We start from the raw sequence: 20000 nt of genomic DNA on the forward strand, positions 1-20000 counted from the left end.
AAATAAAATGTATTATTATTATTATTATATGTTCTCGATTTTCATTAAAAAAAAAAAAACAACAACAACCCCCAAAAATTATGAATTGAAAAATTTAGGTTAGGGTAGCTACATTACGGCTAATTAGTGAATTTGGATTTTAAAAAAAACAACAATAAAAAAAGTCAAGAAGAATGAATATTCACTCGATAACAAACCATGTCTGCACTCAAAGGAAAGGTGTGAAGAAAACTAGTGGATCGCTAGAGTTCATTTAACTGGCTATGTATTTGCTATCTATTAGCTTTCTATTAGCTAACTGGCTGGCTAGATAGCTATCCGGCTGGCTATCTATTAGTTATTGAGTTAGTTATCTAGCTAGCTATCTATTAGCTAGCTAGCTTTCTATCTATTTGAGTTACTTCCAGGTTGACTGAACGTGGGCGTGTGTGGCTGCCGCTGCTCACCCACAGAATAATTTCTCCTGTGACTGAAATGTGACCTTGAGAGTTTTGAAAGGCGCTTATAAATGGAATGTATTCTCGAGCAAGACGAAGACGTCCTGGCGTGACGTCACGAACAAGGGGGCGGGACCTTCTGAAACTGGCCACTTCCGGTTTCAAATTGAAGTACTTTTTAGACACTTTAAGTCAGTTTTATTAGTGTTTTGCAATTGACTAAAAATATCAGCCTGCGTGTTTTGGCTATTTTACATGCTATAAAACGTTTTTCTGATGTCAGTTAGGAAACAAAAAAAATGCTGTGGGTTGTCCTTTAAATACTGTACAACCCATCCCCCCGGGTGGGCTACGTAGCAGCGAGGTTTGCTATCGACTGACCTTTCAGACCAGTTCCCGAAAGAAGGGCGGAAGGAAGACCCTGTGGCGAAACAACCCGCCACTCCAACCACCGCCCACCGCCCACCGCGTGCTGGTGCCACTGCGAACACGAGTGCACGGCAAGCTGCGCTTTCTAACGCTTGGCTGAATTATTGAAAGTGGAGATGAGTCAACGCGCGAGCTGTCAGGGAATCACCAGAGTGAAAATTTGCTCGCTCGGAAATACTCCGCCAATTTAGGCACAGGAATGATGGGTTTATTTTCGAGCTCCTTTCTTTGTTGCTATGGTAACCTTACACGTGTCTACACCACCTCCCCCAAATTGCCCCTTAATCTGGTCCCTTTTTTCACCTCTTATTTTTTTAATAATACATTTCATTTCTAAGCGCCTTTCAAAACTCTCAAGGTCACTTTTCAGTCACAGGAGAAGTTTTTCTGTGGGCGAGCTGTGGGGAAGTAACTCAAATAGATAGAAAGCTAGCTAATAGCTAGATAACTAGATAGATAGATAGATAGATAGATAGATAGATAGATAGATAGATAGATAGATAGATAGATAGATAGATAGATAGATAGATAGATAGATAGATAGATAGATAGATAGATAGATAGAAAGCTAGCTAATAGATAGATAGATAGATAGATAGATAGATAGATAGATAGATAGATAGATAGATAGATAGATAGATAGATAGATAGAAAGCTAGCTAATAGATAGATAGATAGATAGGTAGACAGATAGATAGATAGATAGATAGATAGATAGATAGATAGATAGATAGATAGATAGATAGATAGATAGATAGATAGATAGATAGATAGATAGATAGATAGATAGATAGATAGATAGATAGATAGAAAGAAAGCTAGCTGATAGATAGATAGATAGATAGATAGATAGATAGATAGATAGATAGATAGATAGATAGATAGATAGATAGATAGATAGATAGATAGATAGATAGATAGATAGATAGATAGGTAGACAGATAGATAGATAGATAGATAGATAGATAGATAGATAGATAGATAGATAGATAGATAGATAGATAGATAGAAAGAAAGCTAGCTGATAGATAGATAGATAGATAGATCTATAGCTAGCTAGATCGCTAGATAGCAATCCATAGCTAGCTAGCTGGGTAGCTAGCTAGATAGCAATCCATAGCTAGCTAGCTAGATAGCAATCCATAGCTAGCTAACTAGCTAGATAGCATTCCATAGCTAGCTAGCTAGCAATCCATAGCTAGCTAGCTAGATAGATAGATAGATAGATAGATAGATAGATAGATAGATAGATAGATAGATAGATAGATAGATAGATAGATAGATAGATAGATAGATAGATAGATAGATAGATAGATAGATAGATAGATAGATAGATAGATAGGTAGCCAACCAGATAGCTAGCCAGACAGCTAACATACAGCAAATAGATAGCTCGCTAGGTAGCCAGCTAGATAGCTAATAGCTACTCGGCTAAATAGCCAACTAGCTCCAAATTGTTTTTAAAAAGCGTTTTAATTGCGACTTGTGAAATTAAAATTCATATGTTGACCATTTTGTAGCCTGGTCAGCAACATAACTACCCAAAAAATTGCCAATGTTCCCGGTTAGATTGTCTATTAAGCAACTGATGTCTGTTCATGATTATTATTATTATTTTATTTATTTTGAAGCCTTTTTGCCACACTTCCTGTCAGTTCTGGTGGATCTAATGGAGCCTCCCGGACACATGGGACTGCGATTGATGTTCCCACTCAACACACTCGCTTTGCCTTGAGTGGTCCAGCTAGTTCAGTGTCACGTTTCAGTAGTTCCTTTTTCATTTGGAAACTGTGTTGGTTAGCAAAGCTTTGACTTCACAAGTCAAGGTTCCATTTTATGACATTTTTAAAGTGTGTCATTTTATAGTGTCTCAAAAAAAAAGACTTTATCAACATCGCAGGGATAATACTAGTGGGCCTCATTCTGCGGTACATGTGCACCTAAAAGCTAGCAACAACACATTTGACAACAGTGAGTTTAAAATCTTAGCGAAAGAAAATAGATGGTTTGAAAGGGGAGTCAAAGAAGCTTTTTTCATAAAACCCTTCACTAAATCGCCATGGTGGGGTGAGGTTTAATTTGGATCATTCTTACAACAGACTTCTTAGGCAACATAGACTTAGTTATGCTAATGTAATGCAATGTATTATTATTATTACTACCAGCAAATTTTAGTTCGCTGACGAAGCTTCTTGGATAAGAAGCGAAACGTCCGACACCTTCAAAGAAGTACAGATGACGGCTGAAGAAACCTTTTCATCGATGGACCACTTCTGTACGACTGAGAGCTTACACAGACTTCCTGTTTCTGTTCACGGTACCAAAGTGACATCACATTAAAAAAAATGGAGGAAGTGCTACTGTTTTCGACACGCCGTCCTCTTAAAGGACAACCGACGTCTCCGGACAAGTTGTGTCCATAATTTGTAAAATGGCTTCAAATGACTTCTACTGAGCGTATTTTACAAAGATTCCACCGCATATGGCTATATTTTACGTTTTAAAACTCATGCTAAATATTCAGGAAGTCTTGTTTTTGAGTTGGTGACGAAGCCGTACGTGACGTCACTAAAGGAATGCTCCTGACCGATAAAAAGACGCATTGTAGCGGTCCTTCCATCACGTCAATGTATTTTGCTGTACTTGTTTGGTCTGTGGACCTCGTGTTGCACCCAAAAGCTGCCAGAAGAGGGCATCCAAGCTCCATGTAAGGAATTTATCAGCCTGTGGAAACGGAGATGGCCACAGGAGATCGCCATTTTGTGCCTCTTTTTCGGTGAGACATTTCCCCTCAATGTTGCCTCATAATGGTACGGAATAAATTCGTTAATCGATTGCAAACGTATGCTTTCCTCTTCAGAACTATTTGAATAATATTCATAAGTGGATGTGTAACAAGAAAGCATATTCTCCGAATCTGAAGCCATTGTTTTGATTCTGCAGCAATGCAAGACATATTGGCGTGACGTCACGAACTGGGGGCGGGACTTTCTGAAAATGCCCAATTCGCAGCTGGTGTTTTGCATTTGAATAAAAATATCATACTGCGTGTTTTTTGGTATTTTAGATGCTATAAAACGTTTTTCTAATGACAGTTAAGAAATGAAAAGGTGACGTCGGTTGTCCTTTAAGTGTGTCTTTCTTCACTTCCGACTCGCTGACATTTTATTTTTCTTCCAAGCGCCCGCACGCCGACAAAGCTTTACATCGGAATCCACAATAGATTGAAGTTGAACGGCTTTATTTATCCATTTTTCTTTTTTTTTTCTTGGCAGCTTTAAGCCACCAGAGGAGGTAAGCAGCTTCAAAAAAATTGATTTTTCTTTTTTTTTTTCTTCCCCCCCAGTGATCTTGTTTGGAAGCGTAAAAGAAAAAAAAAGTGAGAGGCCACACACAAGTGCAAAGAGGATGTGAGGGGGGGGGGGGGGGGGGGTCTGACTTGTCACCACTTGTTACTTTGATGTATTGACTCAGAGATGACAACGGATCCGAAACGTCCACGCTGAGAGCTTCTCATTGAAAAGGTGTCATATTGAGTCCGACACCCGCCCCCAGTCCCCCCTATCAAAAAAGTTCGTCATGTGTTTCGTTTGTTTGGCTTGATTTGTCGGATTTTTTTAGCATAACTAGCATAACATAATTACACCAATGTAATTTGGGAGAGAAAAAAAATTGCCATTACCATTATTACATGTTTTTATTAATCAAATAATGATTTGGCCTATTATTTTAATTGTAAAATTACGATGTGCTATTATTTTGGAATTTTAACACATTCACACCAAAATTAAGTAAAATAAGTCATAATTTTCTTCTTTGTATTAAAGTTGTTTATTTTATGTTTCGTGCGCACCTCTTTTGTTGAATTTTGCATTTTTAAGCGCTTTGTCAATGAATTTGAGTCGACGTCCGTTCCAAAATGTCGAATGTGTAAAATATCAACCGCTGCCACACGGGGGAGCTATGGAACCGGAGAAGTCTCAGGATCGCAATGAAGCACAAGAAGAAGACGACACAGCCGTCGATGCGGAATACTTCCGGGGTAAGTTTCTTTCTAATTCTGATCAAAATACGTGCTGTTTATACATTTCTTTTTGTTTTTAATCATAGTTGTACTTACGAATTAAATATTAAAATAAATAGAGGATGACAACAACAACAAAAAAAATCACAATAATCAACTCATTCAACATTTTAATACTATTGTGCTGTGTTTACCCAGCAATGAGCTAAATTAGCTAAAAACGATCAGGCCAGTTTCAACGTCCCCAGTGGAAGATATTCTTTGGAAAAACAGCATTGTATCATCACTTGGGAACTCAAAAACGTATATTGTGACTGTAAAGTGTCCTTGAGAGTTTTGAAAGGGGCTTATAAATGAAATGTATTATTAATAATATCAACTATGTCGTTGCATTGATTAAGAGATGATGATTGATCCTTATGATGATGATGTTGTCCAAACAGTTGAGAGGACCAAGATCATTCAACAGGCATCTCTGAAAGACCCCAAACTGGAGAAACTCAAGGAGGTAATAATAATAATAATAATATATAATATATAATAACAATAATATATAATAGATAATGATAATTAATAATACATTAATTAATAATTACTCATAATAATTAATCACATAATAAACAAACAAAATAAATACATAAATAACCAAATTCATAAATTAATTAATAAATAAATATCTACATAATAAATCAATAAATAAATTCTAACCATTATGCTAGCTATTAGCTTTCTAGTGGCTTGCTAGCTAGCTTTCTATGTATTTGTCTTACGATTCTATTTGAGTTACTTCCGAGTTGAGTGAATGCTGGCCCGTGTGGCTGCCGCTGCTCACCCACTGAAAAACTTATCCTGTGACTGTAAAGTGACCTTGAGAGTTTTGAAAGGCGATTTTAAATTAAATGTATTATTATTATTATTGTAACCTTATTTTTACATGTTTAATTGAATCCTGTACAGCCTTTTTTCAAGATTTGTTATTGTTATTGTTCTTATTATTATTAGTAGTAGTAGTACTAGTAGTAGTAGCAGTATTAGTATTATTAGTATTATTATTGTTGTTATTGTTATTATTATTGTGATTATTATTATCGAAAAACTGTCAGATATACAAATGAAAACACTAAAGCACAAAGTACTGAAAAATGATCACATTCACCACACATTGAATTTCATACTTTTGCTATAAATGCTGCCTGACAAGTTCAGTAAATGGTCCAATGAGCTTCAAGAAGCTCCAAGAAACTTCCCAGACTGGCCAAGCCCGGACAGATGCAAGGATCAGACCTTCTTGGAATACGCAGTGAGGTGGATGGTTGGATGAAATTTTAATGAAAGTAATTATGGGAGATGAGAACTAGTGCTGGATCACAGTTGTGGCTTGACAGGTTTTCCTGGATGACAGACCCCCACACCACCACCACCCCCCTTTTTTCCCCTCAGCTCTCCAAGAAAATGTCTCCTGCAAGTGGCAATGAATAAATAAGCTTCTTGGTATGTTATCAAACTGAGTAGAAACGAGTTCTTTTTGCTTCTTTCTCCATGCAGCTGAGGAATTTGGGCGTGATTTCAACAAATTAATTAGGACTATCAAAAGCAATGAGAGCACAATGTGGCGAGATAAAAGTGCCTTTGTGTGTGTGTGTGTTTGTATGACAAGTCTTGTGAGGACCACTAACATTTTATACCATATGTAGTGAGGACATTTTTGACAAGTGAGGACCTTTTGGCCGGTCATCACAAGTTTTTCATTCTAAAGGCTTCTAGAGGGTCTATATATGCTTCTGTTAAAGTTTCAGAGAGGTCTTCACAAATTCACCCAAATGATGTGGCCCAGGGCTCCTGAATGACAGGAAATGGGACTGTTTCTTTTCTTCATTTGGACGCTGATGGATGACCAACACACGCACTTACTAGCGCGCGGGAAGGCGTGTGGGTTTGGCGTGATTGACAGAATCAGGATGAGGGCATCGCCGCCAGCCCGGACTTGTTAGCGGTGCGCTAACAAACTTGGTGTTGGTGACATGAACAACAGCATGTGACAGGAAGTCAGGTGATGACGTCAAAGGTGGACAGAATCCATTAAAATGTGTTGAGTTGGCGGGTCGTGCGCGTGTTTGCGTGGATTTTCTCCGGGGTACGCACAGTTACATAATATTAATTATGCTTTTTATACATTTGTATGTTTTTATACTTTGCACTATGTTTTATGAAGCGTTCTTGTGCAGTTGTACATTTCATTGTCCTGACATTTTGTTTTGTGCATAGAATACTTTGTCTGCCTGTCTCTTGTATCTAGCTATCTATCTATCTAGCTACCTAGCTAGCCTGGCTTGAAGGACAACCGACACAAGTTGCGTCCATAATTTGTAAAATCACTTCAAATGACTTCTACGGAGCGTATTTTCTTCGATTTCTTCGAGCGATTCTAGCGCATATAGCTATATTTTACATTTTAGGACTCGCGCTGAATATTCATAAAGTCTTGTTTTCAAGTTGATGACGATCTGTCCAGTTTTGAGCTCATATGTGACAGTTTTGGGACACTTTAAGTCATTTTTATTGGTGTTTTGCATTTGACTAAAAATATCAGCCTGCGTGTTTTGGCTATTTTAGATGCTATAAAACGTTTTTCTGATGTCAGTTAGGAAACGAAAAAAAATGGTGTCGGTTGTCCTTTAAGCCTTCTAGCTAGCTAGCTCGTTATCTATCTGTCTAGCTAGCTATTTAGCTTAGTATCTAGCTAGTTAGTTATTTATATAGCTTGTTAGGTAGTTATTTATCTAGCTAGCTAGCCTTTCGCCTTCTGGAATGTTCTCTCACAACGGCGATAGCTAGCTAGCTAGCTAGCTAGCTAGCTATCAATGTCTGTGCGTGTGTCCGTGTGCGTGTAAACGAACAAAAAACAAACGAAAGAAACCCCCCTGTTGGGAAAAAAAGCAATGATTACCCCCTGAAAGAATCAAATATAAAACATTTGAACACGGTGTAAAAGATAAAACTTTTATTTGTCCCTGTTGTGACGATACAAAGTCAACAAGTGCAATCAACTGAGAAACGGCACGCGACATTCTAGCTACGGAAGGTACACTTAATCACCACCACCACCGCCGCCGCTCCTACCAAAGCGACGACGCTCGTGTGTACAGGTGCGTAAATTCGACTGTAAGGCAACGGTTACCATGACAACCCGCCGCTCGGACGTGCCGCTCCCATTTTTTTTCCTTCTTTTCTTTTTGAATAACCTTTTGTTTCGTTTCCATGGGCGGCGTCACGTCACGGCCAAAAAAAAAAATACAATAAAATGGGGCGAAAGGGAAGGGATTTCGTATTCCCGAGTGAACACAATGCTTTCGCTTTCTGGAATCTTCTCTCGCACCACCGACTAATTAAAACTCCAGTAAAATAAATAAATAAATAGATAGCACTTCCACACACCCCCCACCACCCCCAATTGGACAGGGAACAGAGGCGGCAGCTGCGCCGGCAGAAGAGCAAAGGAGCGTGAATTAAAAGCACGGCGGATACACGGGCCAATTATTTCTCCCGAGTGTTCAAATGTTTCGGGACGGCACGATCGTGGAAGCGCCATGCGGCCAGCCAGCAGCCGGCCGCTAACATTGTGGCAAACGCCGCTATCGTTGCACTTAAATCCGGGAACCTCGCGACAGGCAACTTCAAGCCGCTGCGCGGAAGTTGTTTAAAAAAAAAACGAATCCCAATGCGTCACCTGGAGAACGGCATCTCGACTGTTGCCATGGTGACATGGCGTGACCTACTTTCGCGACAGTGGAAGGTTGTGGGCGCGTTATTGTTATGTACAAATAAAGACAATGTCAGTTTGACAAATGGCAGTAAATGGCCGTTGTTTTGGACTAACGATTCCACCTCCAACCTGTAGGAGGAGGACTCGCGCAAAAACAAAATAAAACGAAGAAAAAATTAAACTGATGAAGGCAGAAGTAAACGTCCGAAACATGTCAGGTAATTAAATAACCAATAACGCCACTGTCTGTAATAAAAGAATCCGTTACAAATTAAAAAAATCAACACCTTTTGAATATATTTTTTGACATGAAAGACATTTTGAATCTGTAATCATTTTGTATTTTATGCTTAAACAATAAAGGTAGTAAAATTTGAGTTATTGATTTAATGTTGCATGTTTTTAGTCATAGAAACAGCTAAAATTATCAATTAAAAAGTTTAAAAAATATGTTTTTTTTTCAAGGTGAACATACGTGTTAACAATGATCATTTAGAAATGGGGGAAAACTATTATTATTTTTTTTTTTTCTGGACATAATGCACAAAAAACAAAATGTTACATTTTTTTAAAATAATTATATTTATGTAGTTTGCTTTGGGAGAGATGGCTTTTTCAACATCCATTAATTAAAACCAAACTAAAATAAAATAAATTAATGTATAATAAAATAAACTAAAATAAAATAAAGTCAAGAAAAATAAAATACAATAAAATAAAGTAAAATAAAAAAATAAAATAAAATAAAATACAACAAACTAAAATAAAATAAAATAAAGTCAAGTCAAGAAAAATAAAATACAATAAAATAAAGTAAAATTAATAAAATAAAATACAACAATCTAAATTAAACTAAACTAAACTAAACTAAAATAAAATAAAATAAAACTAACTAAACAAAAATAAAATAAAATAAACAAAAATAAAATAAAATGAAATAAAATAAAATGAAATAAAATAAATAGTATGACCAATAGCCCAGAAACAAATTAGGGATCTTCGATTTTTTTTGGGGCGGGGCAAGGGTCTTGGGGGGCGGGGGTTGCCATTTTTAGAACGGGCAGATTATGTGTGTATGTACGCGCGTGCGGCAGCCTTCTCTTGACTGTACATTATTGCTGGCAATTCAGTTTTGATGTTCCACGGGTCTACTGCGGTTACAAATAGATGAAACCCCTTTGATGGGATGAGGTTGCATTGTATTGCTCAAGGCGCGCTTGTTGATGGACGTTGCCGTGGCAACTCGGCTCGAATGGGTTGTTCCGGTTCCCTGATCCTCACGATCAAGAAGTGTGACGGACTCATGTTGATTAGTTAGGATGAACGTTTTTTTTTTTTGTAATTAAGAGTTCCACTGAGGTTTTACTTGTTTTGATACTAGTCGCTCTCACTTTAAGGTTCCTCAACCCTCCCTGAAAACAATAACAAATACCGATAACACATGAAAAAAAAAACAATGTATTGATATTTTTTAGAGCTACAGCAGGAAAGGTGACACACATTATGGCAAGGGTGTCAAACACATATTTTGTCGCGGGCCTCCTTATAGTTACGATAAGCCATTAGAATGTTTAATCCCCTCCACGTACAGTGGGACCTTGGTTTACGAACTTAATTGGTTCCCAGACAGAGTGTGTAAAACGAAAAGTGTGTATCTCGAAAATTCATTTCCCATAGGAAAACATTAAAATGAGAATAATCCGTTCCCAGGTCCCCATAAAACATAATTTTCTACTTTCTAATTTTCTAAGTCTTAAAAATACACAAAATAGACCTTATTTTATGTATAATAAATATGCTATGGTATTATAATTAAAGAAATAAACTGTACTGCATATTAAAGTCATTTTATTTACCTTTGTGATGGTCGTTGATGGCTTGATGGAATGGAGTGGCCGGTTTCATCAGCATTAAACGCTTGATGAGGAACATAGCCTTCTTCTTTCACCATCTTGAGGAATGATCCCTTGTAGGTGCTTTCTCTGCGATAATTTTACCTAGTTCCTCATCAATTGTGTTCTGTTCAGCTGGGTTGATAGCTTCTTGCATCATGTGTACAGATGGCTTGTGCGGGTTATTTGTGGAGCCTGATTGATGGGATATTTTAACCTTGCAGTCTACACTTTGCTTTTGAACTATCAAAGTTGAAACTAGTCCAAATTTCACTGTTTTCTATCCATTTTATCACACTCTCTCTGTCATCTGCTTGTCTCTTTAATGTTTAACACCCCCACCCCCGCCTCCCGTCACTGCTGCGTTCTTGACCAATCATGTGGCTTTAACCGAAGACTGGGGGTGGGGAAATAGAGGACAAAAACAGTTGGCTCGTTCGCCAACGACACATCACGCATTGTGGCGCTCTGTGTGTATCCCGAAAAACAGTTCGTATGCCAAGGTATAATTTTTATAAATGTACCAAAACCGAAACGTTCGTAAGCCAAGGGGTTCGTAAACCGAGGTGTCACTGTGTTCATTAATTTCTTGTGTTCTCTATTTGTAATATGTGGAGGGGATTAAACATTCTAATTGCTTCCCCAAATTCATAACGGCCCTCGAGAGGAAACCATAACTACAATGTGGCCCGCGGCAAAAATGACTTTGACACCCCTGCACTAAAGGAATACCATGCCCCCCCCAAAGATTCCGCGTTGTGTGACGATCACATGAATAAAATAGCATCCAACTGCGACTCAACACAAACGAACACAGTGGTCGAATAAACGGTTCACATTGGAAAACCTTCAAGTCCGACCACGTCATCCTATTCCCGACCGGGCTCGGCTTGCCGACAGACATTTGAGCCTCGCTTATCCCCCCGAGCGGTCAGCTCGACTCAGCTCAGCTGCGGCGACTCTACCGATCGCTCATCTGGCGTGTTCAATGCCAGCGATGACCTTCCACGGCTGGCTTGTGCTCATCAGAGGGTTGGGTTGAGGGGTCAGGGGGCATCCCCGCCAAAGATGTTCTGGGTGATTGCCTATCTAGGTGTGGATGCAGTGTCTGTAAGGGGAATGGGGTGTGGGGTCTCCTCTGGGTGGCCTCTGGGAATACGGCGTGCTAGTTGTCTGCCGGCCGCGAAGCTCTGTCCAAAGTAGAAGAGAAAAAAGGGAAAATGTCAACGTAATGATGGGCAAGTTGAACGATAAAAGGGGGCTCCAGCTTTACATCTGTGTTCCTGGAGGCCACATCAGGCTGCACATTTCCAAACCAAATGATCCAAAATACAGGTTCCACTGAGATTTGAACTCAGATCACTGGATTCAGAGTCCAGAGTGCTAACCATTACACCATGGAACCACATACAGCATCGGTTTACCTGGGTCGACCTAATAGTTTCTGACACTACCACCACCCAAAGATAAGATAAGATAAGAACCGATTGCGGGTGTTGTTTTGCTCAAGGAAAATGCAATTGTTAGTACAGTAAAGTGGTCAGAGTATGGGTAGTTTTGGCTCGAAGTGATCGATTCAAGCAGAGATGCAGAAAAGCAAATCAGGTTCCACCGAGATTTGAACTCGGACCACTGGATTCAAAGTCCAGAGTGCTAACCATTACACCATGGAACCACACACAAGAGGGTTTACTAGGCTCGACTTCATAGGCAGATACTAACAGTACTACTGCATCGTGATGAGCATGGGTGCTTTTGGGTGGAGGTGATTGTCTCAAGCAGGGACATCAGAAAAAAATGCAGGTTCCACCGAGATGTGAACTCGGATTACTGGATTTAAAGTCCAGAGTGTTTACCATTACACTATGGAACCACACTCAAGAGGAGTTTACTAGACTTGACCTCATAGAACATAGATTCTAACACTACTCGTGCACAGTCATGAGCGTGGCTGCTTTTGGTAGGAGGTGAGCAGAAAAAAAAACAGGCTCCACCGAGATTTGAACTCAGATCGCTGGATTCAGAGTCCAGAGTGCTAACCATTACACCATGGAACCACATACAGCATCTGTTTACCTGGGTCGAGCTAATAGTTGCTGACACTACCGCCACCCAAAGATAAGATAAGAACCGATTGCGGGTGTTGTTTTGCTCAAGGAAAATGCAATTGTTCGTACAGTAAAGTGGTCAGAGTATGGGTAGTTTTGGCGCGAAGTGATCGATTCAAGCAGAGATGCAGAAAAGCAAATCGGGTTCCACTGAGATTTGAACTCAGATCACTGGATTCAGAGTCCAGAGTGCTAACCATTACACCATGGAACCACATACAGCATCGGTTTACCCGGGTCGACCTAATAGTTTCTGACACTACCACCACCCAAAGATAATAAGATAAGATAAGAACCGATTGCGGGTGTTGTTTTGCTCAAGGAAAATGCAATTGTTAGTACAGTAAAGTGGTCAGAGTATGGGTAGTTTTGGCGCGAAGTGATCGATTCAAGCAGAGATGCAGAAAAGCAAATCAGGTTCCACCGAGATTTGAACTCGGATCACTGGATTCAAAGTCCAGAGTGCTAACCATTACACCATGGAACCACACACAAGAGCGTTTACTAGGCTCGACTTCATAGGCAGATATTAACAGTACTACTGCATCGTGATGAGCATGGGTGCTTTTGGGTGGAGGTGATTGTCTCAAGCAGGGACATCAGAAAAAAATGCAGGTTCCACCGAGATGTGAACTCGGATTACTGGATTTAAAGTCCAGAGTGTTTACCATTACACTATGGAACCACAATCAAGAGGAGTTTACTAGACTCGACCTCATAGATTCTAACACTACCACTGCACAGTCATGAGGGTGGGTGCTTTTGGATGGAGGTGATCGATTCAAGCAGGGATGCAGAAAAAAAACAGGTTCCACTGAGATTTGAACTCAGATCACTGGATTCAGAGTCCAGAGTGCTAACCATTACACCATGGAACCACATACCGCATCGGTTTTCCTGGGTCGCCCTAATAGTTTCTGACACTACCACCACACAAAGATAATATGAACCTATTGTGGGTGTTGTTTTGCTCAAGGAGAATGCAATTGTTAGTACAGTAAAGTGGTCAGAGTATGGGTGCTTTTGGCTCGAAGTGATCGATTCAAGCAGAGATGCAGAAAAGCAAATCAGGTTCCACCGAGATTTGAACTCGGATCACTGGATTCAAAGTCCAGAGTGCTAACCATTACACCATGGAACCACACAATAGATGGCTTTACTAAGCTCGACTTCATAGGCAGATACTAACAGTAGTACTGCAGCGTGATGAGCATGGGTGCTTTTGGGTGGAGGTGATTGTCTCAAGCAGGGACATCAGAAAAAAATGCAGGTTCCACCGAGATGTGAACTCGGATTACTGGATTTAAAGTCCAGAGTGTTTACCATTACACTATGGAACCACACCCAAGAGGAGTTTACTAGACTCGACCTCATTGATTCTAACACTACCACTGCACAGTCATGAGCGTGGGTGCTTTTGGGTGGAGTTGATCGATTCAAGCAGGGATGCAGAAAAAAACAGGTTCCACTGAGATTTGAACTCAGATCACTGGATTCAGAGTCCAGAGTGCTAACCATTACACCATGGAACCACATTCAGCGCCGGTTTACCTGGGTCGACCTAATAGTTTCTGACACTACCACCACCCAAAGATAATAGGACTGGATGAACCTATTGCGGGTGTTGTTTTGCTCAAGGAGAATGAAATCGTTCGTACAGCAAAGTGGTCAGAGTATGGGTGATTGTGGCTCGAGGTGATCGATTCAAGCAGGGATGCAGAAAAGCAAATCAGGTTCCACCGAGATTTGAACTCGGATCACTGGATTCAAAGTCCAGAGTGCTAACCATTACACCATGGAACCACACACAAGGTGGTTTACTAGTCTCGACTTCATTGCCAGATACTAACAGTACTACTGCCCAGTCATTAGCATGGGGTGTGGGGTCTCCTCTGGGTGGCCTTTGGGAATACGGTCTGCTAGTTGTCTGCCGGCCGCGTAGCTCTGTGCAAAGAAGAAAAGAAGAAAGGGAAAAGGTTCACACAATGATGGGCAAGTTGAACTATAATGGGGGGCTACAGCTTTATATCTGTTTTCCTGGAGGCCACATGAGGCTGCACACTTCCAAACCAAATGATCCAAAATACAGGTTCCACTGAGATTTGAACTCAGATCACTGGATTCAGAGTCCAGAGTGCTAACCATTACACCATGGAACCACGTCAAAATATATCTGGCTCGACCTTATGGATTCTAACACTACCACCGTGCAAAGACAAAATCAATTCATTGTCCCTCACGGTAGTCCTGAGCCAGGGAGCTTTTGGGTGGAGGTGATAAATTCAGGCAGGGATGCAGAAAAACAACAGGTTTCACAAAGATTTGAGCTCTGATCGCTGGATTCAGAGTTCTGTGTGCTTACCATTACACCATGGAACAACGCACCAGATGAGTTTACTGGGCTCGACCTCATAGATTCTAGCACTACCACTGCACAGAGATGAATGTGGTTGCTTTTGGGTGCAGGTGATCGTTTCAAGCTGGGATGCAGAGAAAAAATGCAGGTTTCACCAAGATTTGAACTCACATCACTGGATTCAAAGTCCAGTGTGCTAACCTTTACACCATGGTACCACACGAGATGTAAACTGTCAACATTTTCAGGAACACACAATTCTTTATCACTCTTTGCAATCAGTGACTCACTTAATTGCATAAAACATCAATTACTACTTTGTGCACACAGAGTCTGAATGAGAACTATTGCAATCACAATTTCCCCCACAACTTGCATTCACACAAATGATAGTCTCCATAGAGACTGTCAAAAATTGCCACAGATAACTCTATTTCAAGTCATTGTGGCAGATTATTGGGTAAAGTTTTCAACTAGCAATAATCGCGCCTCGGGTAAACCTCATAGGCTACGATACTGCCACTGCGCAAAGATACTGATGACTCCTTCACCTCAACATGTCATGATTGCTAGTACTCCTTACAGTGAGAGGGTGACAAATTACACATTTAAGAGGTCATTTTAGTTGATAGATGGAATTGTCAGTCTGGAGACTCAACAGTTACCATTGCTGATAACATTTCAAGTTGTTTTGGGGATGAATCAGATCAGTTAAAGAAAGCCTTTAATAGCCCCAAAATGGGGGAATTTGCAAAGATGACAATCTTAAGCAGGGATGCATACTAAAAAAATCAGGTTCCACCGAGATTTGAACTCAGATTGCTGGATTCAGAGTCCAGAGTGCTAACCATTACACCATGGAACCACATCAAAATGTATCTGGCTCGTCCTTATGGATTCTAACACTACCACCGTTCAAAGACAAAACTAATTCATTGTCCCTCACGGTAGTCCCGAGCCAGGGAGCTTTTGGGTGGAGGTGATAAATTCAAGCAGGGATGCTGAAAAAAACAGGTTCCACTGAGATTTGAACTCAGATCACTGGATTCAGAGTCCAGAGTGCTAACCATTACACCATGGAACCACATTCAGCACCGGTTTACCTGGGTCGACCCAATAGTTTCTGACACTACCACCACCCAAAGATAATATGAATGGATGAACCTATTGCGGGTGTTGTTTTGCTCAAGGAGAATGCAATTGTTCGTACAGCAAAGTGGTCAGAGTATGGGTGATTGTGGCTCGAGGTGATCGATTCAAGCAGGGATGCAGAAAAGCAAATCAGGTTCCACCGAGATTTGAACTCCGATCACTGGATTCAAAGTCCAGAGTGCTAACCATTACACCATGGAACCACACACAAGGTGGTTTACTAGTCTCGACTTCATTGCCAGATACTAACAGTACTACTGCACAGTCATGAGCATGTGGTGTGGGGTCTCCTCTGGGTGGCCTTTGGGAATACGGTCTGCTTGTTGTCTGCTGGCCGCATAGCTCTGTCCAAAGAAGAAAAGAAGAAAGGGAAAAGGTTCACACAATGATGGGCAAGTTGAACTATAATGGGGGGCTACAGCTTTATATCTGTTTTCCTGGAGGCCACATGAGGCTGCACACTTCCAAACCAAATGATCCAAAATACAGGTTCCACTGAGATTTGAACTCAGATCGCTGGATTCAGAGTCCAATGAAACCAATTCATTGTCCGTCACAGTAGTCCTGAGCCAGGGAGCTTTCGGGTGGAGATGATAAATTCAAGCGGGGATGCAGAAAAAAACAAGTTCCACCAAGATTTGAACTCAGATCACTGGATTCAGAGTCCAGAGTGCTAACCATTACACCAGGAAACACACACAAAAGTAGTTGACTGGGCTCGAACTCATAGATTCTAACACTACCACTCATTAACAGCAACATGTCATGATTGCTCAGTACTCCTTACAGTGAGAGGTCGGCACATTACACATTTAATAGGTCATTTTCGTTGATAGGTGGAATTGTCAGTCTGGAGACTCAACAGTTACCATTACGGACAACAATTCAAGTTGTTTTGGGGAAAATACAGATCAGTATAAGAAAGCCTTTAATACCCCCACAATGGGGGAATTTGCAAAGATGACAATCTGCTGTCATATTTCTGACACAATCTTAAGCAGGGATGCATACAAAAAAGTCAGGTTACTCTGAGATTTGAACTCAGATTGCTGGATTCAGAGTACAGAGTGCTAACCATTACACCATGGAACCACACACAAGAGCAGTTTACTGGGCTTGACCTCATATATTCTAACACTACCACTGCACAGTGTTGAGTGTGGGTGCTTTTGGGTGTCGGTGATCGTTTCAAGCAGGGATGCAGAAAAGCAAATCAGGTCCCACCGAGATTTGAGCTCGGATCACTGGATTCAAAGTCCAGAGTGCTAGCCATTACACCATGGAACCACAGGAGATCTAACTGGTCAACATGTTCAGGAACATACAATTGGACCAGTGAATGACTGCCTGGTCCTCCCTATCACCTGGGGACAAACATGGAACGACAAATACATCATCAGTCTTTGCAATTGTTAACTCACTTCACTGCATAAAACATCAATTACTACTTGGTGCATATCTTGTATTTCCCAGAGCATGAATGAGAACTATTGCAATCACAATTTTCTCCACAACTTATATTCACACAAATGATAGTCTCCATAGAGACCGCCAAAAATTGCCACAGACAACTATATTTCAAGTCATCGTGGCGGGGTATTGGGTAAAGTTTTCAACTAGCAATAATCGCGCCTCAGTTAAACCTCATAGGCTACGATACTGCCACTGCGCAAAGATACCAATGACTCGTGAACCTCAACATGTCATGGTTGCTCAGTACTCCTTACAGTGAGAGGTCCGCACAATTTTTTACAGGATATTATTTTTCCTTCGATCATATCCAAATCTTTATGATCCAACACTTGTGGACGAGGAAAGTTTGAAAGTGATGAATTTGAAAATCAATACATTTTTGGAAAAGTATGAAAATATTTTTGTTTGTTTAAGAACACAGTGTATGTAGAAACCCCGTACAAATGATGAAAGTACCCATGTCAACCTCCACAGGAGCTCGTTCAATATCATTCATAGCTACACCCTGAACTGTTAGACCCAAATCAGTAGACCACCTCGCTCCTGTTACTCATTTAATGGGTAATTTTAGTTGATCGGTGGAATTGTCAGCGTGGACACTCAACAATTACCATTGCTGACAACTATTCAAGTTGTTGTGGGGATGAAGATGATTATCTTGAGCAGGTATGCATAAAAATGACAAGGTTCCACTGAGATTTGAACTCAGTTCGCTTGATTCAGAGCCCAGAGTGCTAACCATTACACCATGGAACCACATACAAACATACCTGGCCCAACTTAGTAGGTCCTAACTCTACCATAGCGCAAAGATTATGAATTCAGAAACACACTGTGGGTGTTGTTTTGCTCTAAAACACTGCAATTGTTTGTACAGCAAGGTGGTCAGAGCATGGTTGCTTTTGGCTCAAAGTGATCAATTTAAGCAGGGATGCCGAAAAAAAAAAATAGGTTGCACTGAGATTTGAACTCAGATCGCTGGATTCAGAGTCCAGAGTGCTAACCATTACACCATGGAACCACACACAAACTTATCTAGCCCGACTTTGTAGGTTCTAACGCTATCATAGCGCAAACACTATAAATTCAGAAACACACTGTGGGTGTTGTTTTGCACAAGAAGACTGCAATTGTTTGGACAGCAAGGTAGTCCTGACCGTGGGTGCTTTTGGGTGGAGGTGATCAATTGAAGCGGGGATGCATAAAAACCATTTAGGTTCCACTGAGATTTGAACTCAGATCACTGGATTCAAAGTCAAGAGTGCTAACCATTACACCATGGAACCAGATATGATGTGCAAATGGTCAGGACCATGCAATTTAGCAAGCGAATGACTGCTTGGTACTCATTCATTGGACAGACAACTCCAATTACAACACCAGTTTTCACAATCAGAAAATAAATAAACATCAATACATTAACATCAAGTACTACTTGATGCTATTTTTCAATTTCTCATAGTTGCAAGCAGAACTGTTTGAATAACAACATTAGCCAACAACTTATATTCACAGAGAGTATCGTCTCCATAGAGACTGTGAAAAATTGCCACATGCGACTATTTTTCAAGTCATCAAGGCGGGGTATTGGGTAAAGTTTTCAACTAGCAATAATCACGCCTCGGGTAAACCTCATAGGCTACGATACTGCCACTGCACAAAGATACTGATGACTCCTTCACCTCAACATGTCATCATTGCTCAGTACTCCTTACAGTGAGAGGTCGGAACATTCCACATTTAAAAGGTAATTTTAGTTGATAGGTGGAATTGTCAGTGTGGAGACTCAACAGTTACCATTGCTGACTGCAATTCAAGTTGTTTTGGGGATAAATCAGATCAGTATAAGAAAGCCTTTCGTCTCTCCAGAATGGGGACGTTTGCAAAGATGACAATCTTAAGCAGGAATGCATATAAAAAAATTCAGGTTCTACCGAGATTTGAACTCAGATCGCCAGATTCAGCGTGCGGACCATTACACCATGGAACCACATTGAAATGTATCTGGCGCGACCTTATAGATTCTAACACTACCACCGCACAAAGACAAAACCAATGGAGGGACATATTGTGGGGGTAGTTTTGCTCAAGGAGACTGCAATTCATTGTCCATCAAGGTGGTCCGGAGCCAAGGTAGTTTTGAGTGGAGGCCAGAAATTCAAGCAGGGATGCATACCAAAAATGTAAGGTTCCACTGAGATTTGAACTCAGATCACTGGATTCAAAGTCCAGAGTGCTAACCATTACACCATGGAACCACACACAACTGGCATTCACTAGGCTCCACCTCATAGATTTTAACACTATCACTGCACAGTGATGAGCATGGGTGCTTTTGGGTGGAGGTGATCGATTCAAGCAGGGAT

The 20000-nt window shown here is 40.5% G+C and overlaps 3 protein-coding genes and 20 non-coding genes across 24 annotated transcripts in view; 2 read left to right on the forward strand and 21 right to left on the reverse strand.

Annotated features, from left to right (window-relative positions):
* parvb (parvin, beta) overlaps nt 1-27 on the forward strand; it is a 23969-nt gene extending 23942 nt beyond the window's left edge. The window contains exon 13 of the mRNA XM_088996678.1: nt 1-27. This exon is cut by the window's left edge and continues 701 nt beyond it. The gene's annotated coding sequence lies outside the window, so the exon portion shown is untranslated.
* A 2428-nt stretch (nt 28-2455) lies between these two features.
* LOC148897443 (uncharacterized) lies at nt 2456-6938 on the forward strand. The gene is made up of 5 exons (XM_088996439.1): nt 2456-3141; nt 4142-4908; nt 5334-5398; nt 6092-6195; nt 6276-6938. The coding sequence occupies exons 2-5, from the start codon at nt 4758-4760 to the stop codon at nt 6367-6369; spliced, it is 414 nt and encodes a 137-aa protein (XP_088852565.1). The 5' UTR covers nt 2456-3141; nt 4142-4757; the 3' UTR covers nt 6370-6938.
* A 2691-nt stretch (nt 6939-9629) lies between these two features.
* shisal1b (shisa like 1b) overlaps nt 9630-20000 on the reverse strand; it is a 63876-nt gene continuing 53505 nt past the window's right edge. The window contains exon 7 of one of the 2 annotated variants that reach the window (XM_088996230.1): nt 9630-11735. In XM_088996230.1, the coding sequence (XP_088852356.1) occupies nt 11735 (1 nt within the window). In that variant the 3' untranslated portion in view covers nt 9630-11734. Of the gene's footprint in view, nt 11736-14532; nt 14598-20000 lie in introns of those variants that run through there. The other variant, XM_088996231.1, reaches the window with a different exon arrangement.
* Nucleotides 11879-11950, reverse strand: trnaq-cug (transfer RNA glutamine (anticodon CUG)). The gene has a single exon. It is a non-coding gene; the product is annotated as a tRNA-Gln (tRNA).
* trnaq-uug (transfer RNA glutamine (anticodon UUG)) lies at nt 12149-12220 on the reverse strand. The gene has a single exon. It is a non-coding gene; the product is annotated as a tRNA-Gln (tRNA).
* Nucleotides 12531-12602, reverse strand: trnaq-cug (transfer RNA glutamine (anticodon CUG)). Its single transcript has one exon. It is a non-coding gene; the product is annotated as a tRNA-Gln (tRNA).
* Nucleotides 12796-12867, reverse strand: trnaq-cug (transfer RNA glutamine (anticodon CUG)). The gene has a single exon. It is a non-coding gene; the product is annotated as a tRNA-Gln (tRNA).
* Nucleotides 13069-13140, reverse strand: trnaq-uug (transfer RNA glutamine (anticodon UUG)). The gene has a single exon. It is a non-coding gene; the product is annotated as a tRNA-Gln (tRNA).
* trnaq-cug (transfer RNA glutamine (anticodon CUG)) lies at nt 13460-13531 on the reverse strand. The gene has a single exon. It is a non-coding gene; the product is annotated as a tRNA-Gln (tRNA).
* trnaq-uug (transfer RNA glutamine (anticodon UUG)) lies at nt 13723-13794 on the reverse strand. Its single transcript has one exon. It is a non-coding gene; the product is annotated as a tRNA-Gln (tRNA).
* trnaq-cug (transfer RNA glutamine (anticodon CUG)) lies at nt 14114-14185 on the reverse strand. The gene has a single exon. It is a non-coding gene; the product is annotated as a tRNA-Gln (tRNA).
* Nucleotides 14385-14456, reverse strand: trnaq-uug (transfer RNA glutamine (anticodon UUG)). The gene has a single exon. It is a non-coding gene; the product is annotated as a tRNA-Gln (tRNA).
* trnaq-cug (transfer RNA glutamine (anticodon CUG)) lies at nt 14741-14812 on the reverse strand. Its single transcript has one exon. It is a non-coding gene; the product is annotated as a tRNA-Gln (tRNA).
* Nucleotides 15403-15543, reverse strand: LOC148897455 (U4 spliceosomal RNA). Its single transcript, XR_016115131.1, has one exon. It is a non-coding gene; the product is annotated as a U4 spliceosomal RNA (small nuclear RNA).
* Nucleotides 15803-15874, reverse strand: trnaq-cug (transfer RNA glutamine (anticodon CUG)). Its single transcript has one exon. It is a non-coding gene; the product is annotated as a tRNA-Gln (tRNA).
* trnaq-cug (transfer RNA glutamine (anticodon CUG)) lies at nt 16022-16093 on the reverse strand. The gene has a single exon. It is a non-coding gene; the product is annotated as a tRNA-Gln (tRNA).
* On the reverse strand, nt 16293-16364 carry trnaq-uug (transfer RNA glutamine (anticodon UUG)). The gene has a single exon. It is a non-coding gene; the product is annotated as a tRNA-Gln (tRNA).
* On the reverse strand, nt 17377-17448 carry trnaq-uug (transfer RNA glutamine (anticodon UUG)). Its single transcript has one exon. It is a non-coding gene; the product is annotated as a tRNA-Gln (tRNA).
* Nucleotides 17698-17838, reverse strand: LOC148897460 (U4 spliceosomal RNA). The gene has a single exon (XR_016115129.1). It is a non-coding gene; the product is annotated as a U4 spliceosomal RNA (small nuclear RNA).
* Nucleotides 18584-18655, reverse strand: trnaq-cug (transfer RNA glutamine (anticodon CUG)). Its single transcript has one exon. It is a non-coding gene; the product is annotated as a tRNA-Gln (tRNA).
* trnaq-uug (transfer RNA glutamine (anticodon UUG)) lies at nt 18849-18920 on the reverse strand. The gene has a single exon. It is a non-coding gene; the product is annotated as a tRNA-Gln (tRNA).
* On the reverse strand, nt 19159-19299 carry LOC148897463 (U4 spliceosomal RNA). Its single transcript, XR_016115132.1, has one exon. It is a non-coding gene; the product is annotated as a U4 spliceosomal RNA (small nuclear RNA).
* trnaq-uug (transfer RNA glutamine (anticodon UUG)) lies at nt 19821-19892 on the reverse strand. Its single transcript has one exon. It is a non-coding gene; the product is annotated as a tRNA-Gln (tRNA).

This window comes from Hippocampus bargibanti, linkage group LG05 (assembly GCF_051943395.1).
Source record: "Hippocampus bargibanti isolate YZ-2025 linkage group LG05, ASM5194339v1, whole genome shotgun sequence".
NCBI classification, from domain to species: Eukaryota; Metazoa; Chordata; class Actinopteri; order Syngnathiformes; family Syngnathidae; genus Hippocampus; species Hippocampus bargibanti.

What these genes read in the sequence shown, in the direction of transcription:
- LOC148897443 (XM_088996439.1), top strand. Translation starts at nt 4,758, where the DNA reads ATGAATTTGAGTCGACGTCCGTTCCAAAATGTCGAATGTGTAAAATAT. An exon ending in CGATGCGGAATACTTCCGGG is followed by an intron (nt 4,909 to 5,333) that starts GTAAGTTTCTTT and finishes TTGTCCAAACAG; the next exon opens with TTGAGAGGACCAAGATCATT. An exon ending in TTCTTGGAATACGCAGTGAG is followed by an intron (nt 6,196 to 6,275) that starts GTGGATGGTTGG and finishes GTGGCTTGACAG; the next exon opens with GTTTTCCTGGATGACAGACC.